The sequence below is a fragment of the Microcaecilia unicolor genome, chromosome 7 (genome assembly GCF_901765095.1).
Source record: "Microcaecilia unicolor chromosome 7, aMicUni1.1, whole genome shotgun sequence".
In the NCBI taxonomy this organism is placed as follows: Eukaryota; Metazoa; Chordata; class Amphibia; order Gymnophiona; family Siphonopidae; genus Microcaecilia; species Microcaecilia unicolor.
The window spans coordinates 282,361,455-282,369,916 of record NC_044037.1 but is presented as its reverse complement, the minus strand read 5'-3'; the positions used below and the strand labels follow the sequence as shown (position 1 = coordinate 282,369,916).

General features: G+C 44.2%; 1 protein-coding gene across 1 annotated transcript in view; it reads right to left on the bottom strand.

Moving 5' to 3' along the window:
* Positions 1 to 200: 200 nt before the first annotated feature.
* LOC115474650 (adenylate cyclase type 5-like) overlaps positions 201 to 8,462 on the bottom strand; it is a 542,557-nt gene continuing 534,295 nt past the window's right edge. Inside the window, exons 20-21 of the mRNA XM_030210240.1 lie at positions 6,291 to 6,415; positions 201 to 547 (exon numbers count right to left, since the gene is read on the bottom strand). Coding sequence (XP_030066100.1) covers positions 419 to 547; positions 6,291 to 6,415 — 254 coding nt within the window. The 3' untranslated portion in view covers positions 201 to 418. The remainder of the gene's footprint in view (positions 548 to 6,290; positions 6,416 to 8,462) is intronic.

The window sequence follows — 8,462 nt, the reverse complement described above, 5'->3', positions numbered from 1 at the left end:
CTGCTCACGCTGGGTATAAAATAACTGGTGCACGTCAGATAGCTGACGATCTGAAATTAATATACATTCCTTTGCTGAGGGAAAAACTTCTTGCATCTCCAATAAATACTTAAATAGCTTCTTAAGTCTTGTGTAGCAGCCCAAACCTGTGTTAAAAACATTACATTTGAGTGTTTTTTATCTGTTGGTTCCATAAAAGATACATCTTTGGTCAGTTTGGCAGTCGTCCAAGAGTTGTTCCTCAGTCTTTGCTTGTTGGCAGTGTGACTTGCAATGCAGTGTCCATCTCAAAGTATCGTTGAAGACAAATAATCTCCAGATCTCTGTCAAATGCTTATCTGCTTCACGCTGTGGGTTCTTTCTTAGAAAGCAATTCTCCTGTGACCTTTGTCGTAAACATCTCCTCAAACCTTCTCTGCTAACTCATTGGAGGTCCTTCGTTTAGAAAGTAGGTTGTCATTTCCCCTTTACCTTTGACTTTCACAACCCCTCGACATTCCAGATGATAATTGTTGGATGCTAATACCTGGTGGAGGTCAGCAGTCACCTGTTGGGAGAAAGGAAAATGCTCAAAGTAAAGCAAACACAGGGGTATCTTTCTCTGAATTAATCAGTTGACTTTGCTTGGGTCAGACGGCAGGTCTGAAATTGACAAGTTCTATTAAGACTGGATTGTGTGGTCAAAAAACCCCTAAAACCTGTTACTCCATTTTAAGGCTCTGTATTAAACCCTGTATATACAGCAGTTAAATTTATAGAAAGGACAATAAAGGCACTTTCCTGTATTTTACCTGCCAAAATGGACTCCTTGGTTATTGTTCACCCTGCATACAGACAGAAGTTATGCGAGTTTCTCAACAATGCATACACAGCACAGACATTCATGGGGCCTGGGAGGGCACAGAATAGAACAATGCATGTAGTTTTGGTTACATAAAACTATGGGGTCCTTTTACCAAGCTGCACTAAAATGTGGCTGGCGCTGATGTCAGTATATGGGTTTTCCGCGCACTGCAGCCACTTTTTGAGTGGCAGTAAAATGGCTGCATAAAATGGCCACGTGCTAATTTCCCCATTAGTGCTCCCTTACTGCCATCTATTTAGAAAGCAGTAAGGGCTCCCGCGCTACTCCCACACTAATCGAGTAGAGCACGGTAATGTGCCCGAGCTATCTGATTAGCGCAGGCATGCCTACTCTCTGCCCATGGGCACGACTCTCGTGCTGGAAAATATTTTCCAGAATGGGATTACATGCACTGAGCAGAAAACTACTGCAGAATGCCTCAGCGCGTCCCACGTTAGTGCCCTGCATTAGGCATATCGTGCCTTAGTAAAAGGATCCCTATGTGCTTTATTTGGTACCAGAACTTTACCCACAGAAAGCAGGTGCAAATCTATGTAAGCAGTTGTGTTTTTTTTTAATAATTGGTGCAAATCATGTGGGTAAAAGCATCTTGAGGTTTGTACCAGCACTGCCTGTTTTGAGACTGCCCCTCAACAATGCTCAGAAAATTCCCCATGAAATAATAAAACCAATAAGCTGATTTTCTAAACTATTACATTAAATAATTTTCTATTTTAATAATTTAGGGACCCTTCTACTAAACCACGTTAGGCCCTTAGTGTGCATTTAGCGTGGGAAAATGTGTGTTAAATGTTTTGCAGTATTTTACCCTTTTCTGCATGCTAACTGCATGTTAACAATTTTTTATAATTATTTTTTTGGAGGGGGTGTTTCATAGGCGTGAAAGCATTAACCAGCTAGCGTGTTGGGATTACCATGTGTTAAATGGCTAATGCTGAGTTAATGTGGGAGCATTTGGAAATTCAGCGCTGCGTGCGTCTGGTAGCGCTATACAAATGTTAATAATAATAATAATTTAGCACCCCCTAAACAGGAGGCGGCAAGTGCTTCCACACAGTGTTGTATTGTAACTAAGTAACTTTTACTTAACGTTTTTCATGTTTCCTTTACTTCTTTACAAGTAAAAATGTGTTACTTTTACTGACATAATAATTTTGCCAATTTTAACTACTTTTACTCGGTTACATCTGACGCTTGCAGTTAAAAGTAGAATTTAAAAGCGGAAACAAGATGTAAATAATGATTCCTCAGTAAGCCAAATGAAACAGCAAAATTGGGATCAGATTTTGGCTATTGCAAACCTCGTCAGCAAACAGTGAATCATCTCATCTTAGATTTTGCTGTTTAGTGAATATAGCCTATAAGAACAGTGGAGCTGCCTGTGTTTGTTGAAGTGATTACTGGTCTGAAGTAGGAAGCTTGGTGAGCAGATATATGTTTCTATCACAACAGACTGCTGGTCATCCCAAAGAAAATTTTACATTGGGATGACTGTCCACTAGAGTAATAAAGTCTTTAGAGAGGAAGTTTTCTTGCTGGCCTTAAAACTGAAGGATTCCCACATATTTGATGTTCTTGCATTGGGTTTCAAAGATTTTCAAACACAAAAAATTGTTAGAACAAGAACAGATGATTCCAACTTTGTGAAAACCTTCTTTGTAACTGAACAGCATGCCAATGATAAAGTGTAGATACATACCTGTAGCAGGTATTCGCCAAGGACAGCAGGCTGATTGTTCTCACAATTGGGTAGTCGTCCGCAACGGCCCAGAAGACTGGCAAAAAACTTTCATAGCTAACGAAAGAACTTTTGAGAATGCTGCGTCGCGCGGACCGAACACACTGAGCATGCGCGAATGGCTTCCCACCCGCGACGCAAGCGTGCCCTCATCAGTTTAATAGAAAGCAAAACAGAAACTGGAGACAACTCCAAAGGGGAGGAGGGTGGGTTTGTGAGAACAATCAGCATGCTGTCCTCGGAGAATACCTGCTACAGGTATGTATCTACACTTTCTCCGAGGACAAGCAGGCTGCTTGTTCTCACATGTGGGGTATCTCTAGCCCCCAGGCTCTCTCAAAACAATGAACATTGGTCAATTGGGCCTTGCAACAGCGAGGACATAAAATAGATTGACCTAAAAAGAAACACAACTAAGTGAGAGTGTAGCCTGGAACAGAACATAAATGGGCCTAGGAGGGTGGAATTGGATTCTAAACCCCGAACAAATTCTGCAGCACTGACTGCCCAAACCGACTGTCGCGTCGGGTATCCTGCTGAAGGCAGTAGTGAGATGTGAATGTGTGGACTGATGACCACGTTGCAGCCTTGCAAATCTCCTCAATGGAGGCTGACTTTAAGTGAGCCACTGATGCCACCATGGCTCTAACGCTAAGGGCAAAAAATGTTAAAAAAAAAAAAAAGCGCGGCACCGGCAGGCACTGTCTAGGCAGCCTTGAGGCATTGGCTGCTGGCTCGCAGGCTCCTCCCGTCTCTTACGTTACTGCCCCTGCGTTGCTCCAGGGGCAGTGACGTAGGAGATGGGAGGAGCCTGCGAGCCAGCAGCCAATGCCTCAAGGCTGCCTAGACAGTGCCTGCTGGTGCCGCGCTTTTTTTTTTTAAACATTTTTCGTCCTTAGCGCTTCTTTTTGTAGCACCGGCCCTGCTGCTCAACAGGAAAAGCAGCAGTGGCCGGCAATGGGAGCTGGGGCTGGCGCTGGCATGCAGGGCGGGCCTCGAGGAAAAGAGAAAAGAGGGAAAACATGGAAGGATGGGGAGAAAGAGGGAAAACAGATGGAAGGATGGGGAGAAAAGAGGGAAAACATGGAAGGATGGGGAGAAAGAGGGAAAACATGGAAGGATGGGGAGAAAGAAGGAAAACATGGAAGGATGGGGAGAAAGAGGGAAAACAGATGGAAGGATGGGGAGAAAAGAGGGAAAACAGATGGAAGGATGGCAGAGAAAGGGAAAACAGATGGAAGGATGGCAGAGAATGAGGGAAAACATGGAAGGATGGCAGAGAATGAGGGAAAACATGGAAGGATGGCAGAGAATGAGGGAAACATGGAAGGATGGGGAGAAAGAGGGAAAACATGGAAGGATGGGGAGAAAGAGGGAAAACAGATGGAAGGATGGCAGAGAATGAGGGAAAACATGGAAGGATGGGGAGAAAGATGGAAAACATGGAAGGATGGGGAGAAAGAGGGAAAACAGATGGAAGGATGGGGAGAAAAGAGGGAAAACAGATGGAAGGATGGCAGAGAATGAGGGAAAACATGGAAGGATGGGGAGAAAGAGGGAAAACATGGAAGGATGGGGAGAAAGAGGGAAAACATGGAAATGGGGAGAAAAGAGGGAAAACGGAAGGATGGCAGAGAAAGAGGGAAAACAGATGGAAGGATGGCAGAGAATGAGGGAAAACATGGAAGGATGGGGAGAAAGAGGGACAACATGGAAGGATGGGGAGAAAAGAGGGAAAACAGATGGAAGGATGGCAGAGAAAGAGGGAAAACAGATGGAAGGATGGGGAGAGAAAGAGGGAAAATGGATGGATGGGGAGAGAGACTCTGGATGGAAGGATGGGGAGAGAAAGAGGGGCGATGGATGAAAGGATGCAGAGAGAAAGGGGAGAGACTGGAAGGATGTGGAGAGAGAAGGGACACTGAACAGAAAAGGGTAGAGAGATACAGAGACACTGGTTAGAAAGAGGGAGAGAGAGACATTAGATGGAAGGATCAGGAGAGAGGGTAGATGGATGGAAGGATGGGGAGAGAAAGAGGGAAGACGCTGGATGGAAGGGTAGGGAGAAAGAGGTGACACTGGACGGAAGGATGCAGAAAGAAAGAGGGGAGACTACTGGAAGGATGGGAAGAGAGAGGGGAGACTGGAAGGATGGGGAGAGAGAGGGGAGACTGGAAGGATGGGGAGAGAAAGAGGAGAGCTGCTGGATGGAAAAAGGGGAGTAGTGAAAGACTGGAGAATAAGAGGAAGGGGCATGGGGAGAACAAGGGTGAGAAAAAGATGAAAAGCCATAAGTAGATGAAGGAAATTAAAGAATGGATAGTAAGAATGAATTAAATCAGGACAGAGAGAGAGGCAGAAAAATATTGAAGAAAGCAAAGAAAAAGGAGAGAAAAATGACAAATGGCCAGGAAAACATGGCAGAAGAATTAAGCGAATACGAAGGAAAGCAGAATCTAGAGACTGGGAGCGACACAATGAGAAAACGTAAATGGCCATACAAGAAAGGTAAAGAAAATAATTTTATTTTTAATTTAGGGTAAAGTAATATGGTACCTGTGTTAATAAAGTTTCAGAGACCAATACTTCCTTCCTTAGGTCAGGCGAGGATACCGTAACAGCATTATACTGACCTGAGGCAGGAGGTTTTGGCCTCTGAAAGCTCATTGAAAAGGGTGTTAGGCTATTAAATAAATTTTCTGAAATCTGATGCACTGAAAAGCAGCACTTTACCCTGTGTGACAAATGCATCTGAGTGTGACTACATTTTGCTGGGGGGGGGGGGGGGGGGGGGGGGGGGTAGAGAGAAAATTTTGTGCCCACCCACTTTGGGTTCAGGCCCATCCAAAATTGGCAGTCTGGCTACGCCACTGTTTTCACTGGGTACCTATTCAGGACAGAATTATATCTAAACTGCATATTTGGTAGATAAGATATTTAAAGGTACAAGTCCTGAGAGCCTTATTTATTCTTTGTTCTTTTCTACAGATGTTAAAAACTTGAGGCCAAAGTACAATTTATTTCTTGTGCTTTGCATCAATAAAAAGGTTTATGTTATCGGAAAGTACTGAATAGTTCTGGAAGGGTTTACCAGATTCCTTTTCTCTCAACCATTATGTTTAGCCTTTCGTCATCACTTGAAAACTTTTTTATTTTGTAAGTTTTTTTCTTAAGATACGTTTATGGATATTTTCATGGTTACTGAACTGTATCATATCATATGATGTAAGTGTGCCTCCTGGTATTCTGTTCTGGCTTCACTTTTGCAATTTGTTTTTGGTCCATATGGAGAGTCGACAGAATATAAATGCTTAGATTGTATTGTATTGTATGGAACATTTGGGGAAGTTATCAACATGGGCTACCATAAAGACAGGTTATTTTAGCACAAGGCCTCATTTTATGTCAGACCCTGTGCTAAAATAGCACAACTTGGGATAAAATGAGACGTCTTAAAGATAGCCCACTTTGATAGCTTCCCCCCTCATTGAGTGTATGGTTCACAACCCCCCCCCCCCCCCCCCCCCCCCCCCCCCCCCCCCCCCCCCCCCCCCCCCCCCCCCCCCCCCCCCCCCCCCCCCCCCCCCCCCCCCCCCCCCCCCCCCCCCCCCCCCCCCCCCCCCCCCCCCCCGCCCCCCCCCCCCCCCCCCCCCCCCCCCCGAAAAGAATATAAAAATTTGAACTCACCTGAATCCTCTCAGGGACACCTGTACTGTCCATTCGACTTGCTACATTCACAGTGTTTCCCCAGATGTCGTACTGCGGTTTACGTGCACCTATTACCCCAGCCACCACTGGGCCAATATTGAGTCCTAGTAACGAAAAACAAAATGGCCACCCAAAACTTTGTCAGTGATCGAATGTGCAGCGTTTGCTACGCAGTTCACCCATTCAGACCTTGAAAGAAAGCAAGTCTATTTTCCTTCTCCTCTGTATATCTTCATGTTTCTGGAAAAACAAAAGAGCAGATCGATAAGAGAGAAATATCAATTTATTATATGATAAAAATATTCAGAATCAGCCCGACACTGGCCGTGTTTTGCCCAACAGGGCTGCGTCGGGGGCTATATAAAATCCTTTACAGTCGAGGAAATATGTGGAAGCATATATCTTCAAAGGGTTGTTGAAAAAAAACAGCATAACGGATAAGTCACAAAAGGTAGCGACGTGTGGGTGAAGGACAGACCTCGCGTCGCTACCTTTTGTGACTTATCCGTTATGCTGTTTTTTTTCAACAACCCTTTGAAGATATATGCTTCCACATATTTCCTCGACTGTAAAGGATTTTATATAGCCCCCGACGCAGCCCTGCTGGGCGAAACACGGCCAGTGTCGGGCTGATTCTGAATATTTTTATCATATAATAAATTGATATTTCTCTCTTATCGATCTGCTCTTTTGTTTTTCCATTTTGGAGTTTGCAGACCGGTTGCCCTGTTGTTTTCTTGTATCTTCATGTTTCTTGTATGCTTTTAGATGTTAACCCTCGGATTCTATAGATGGCGCTCAGATTTGCACGTCCAAATTTGTGCATGTGGCCAAGATGCGCATGCAAATAAATTGAATAATGAGCTCAGAAACAGCAATAAGTGGGTGCTAACAACCAATTGCTGATGTTAACTGGCACCCATTAAAATCTGTGCACGAATCTGGCTGCTTGCTATTCTATACCGCATATCTCAAAAGAGGCGCGACCATGAGAGGAGTATGGGCATGTCAGGGGCATTCCGAAAAGTTGCGTGCCTAACTTGGGTGCCAGCATTTACATCAAGTTTCCACAGGTGCAAGTCTGGCACCTAAGGTTATGGCATTGGAATCGGCACTAAACCCCACTCTATACAGGGCGTGCAACCTTTATACAACGGTGCTTAGTGCCCATTTTTTTCCGTGCACATTTTTGAGCGCCATTTATATAATTTCCTCCACCAGAATAATCTTCAATGCAATTTTGGGGCCTTTCAAAAAGGGCTTGCCTCGCGCCAATTCAGAACTACCGCAGGAACCCAGCAGTACCCCAGCTTGGGCCATTTTGTAGCTCCAGCGGTAATTGGGCAGTGCCATGCACTGCCTGGATACTGCCAGGTTATTGTAGGAGCCGTTACCATCACCTAAATAGGTGGCAGTAAGGGCTCCCCCCAGAAATGGCCGCGCACCAATCCCTGTGATTAGCGCAGGTCCATTTCCTTTAAAATAAAAAACAGCCTTATACCCGCCGCATTAAAAGAGGGCTTCAGTGCGTGTCAAAAAACATGAGCTGACACTGCCGCAGGCCCGCTTTTGCCGCAGCTTGGTAAAAGGGATCCTTTGTGCATAAACCACATTTTTAAGTATAGGCGTGGCTTACTCTATAATTTTTCGGACTTTATGTAATGCCATTTCACACACACAGATTCTACTCATGTTGACTGGGAACATTTACATACACAATTTTGGATTTTTGAAAATTCTGTGGGAGCTAAATATCAAATGCAAACGTTTGTGGATATGTTTGGTGGGATATTGCTTAAAGGGAAACTATGTACGTACTTCCCCTTTGAAAACGGGTGTAACTTACGCAGATATTTGTTGGAACAAGTTGGATGGGCGTTACAAAGTCACCCTCTAAGCCAGGCTTGTCCAAGTTCAGTCCTCGAGGGCAGACCAGGTTTTCAGGATATCCCTAATGAATATGCATGTACCTTAAATGTTATTATATATAACTTAAATACGTGTTATCACCCTATATTCCACCTCTTCTTTTATCCTACTGCATTCACTCTAATCAGACACTCTTCTAAACAAAACATAAAATTCATATACATACTATACAGACACGAGTACTAACAGGAAGTTGTTCTGTACTGATTTAAACCTAAATGT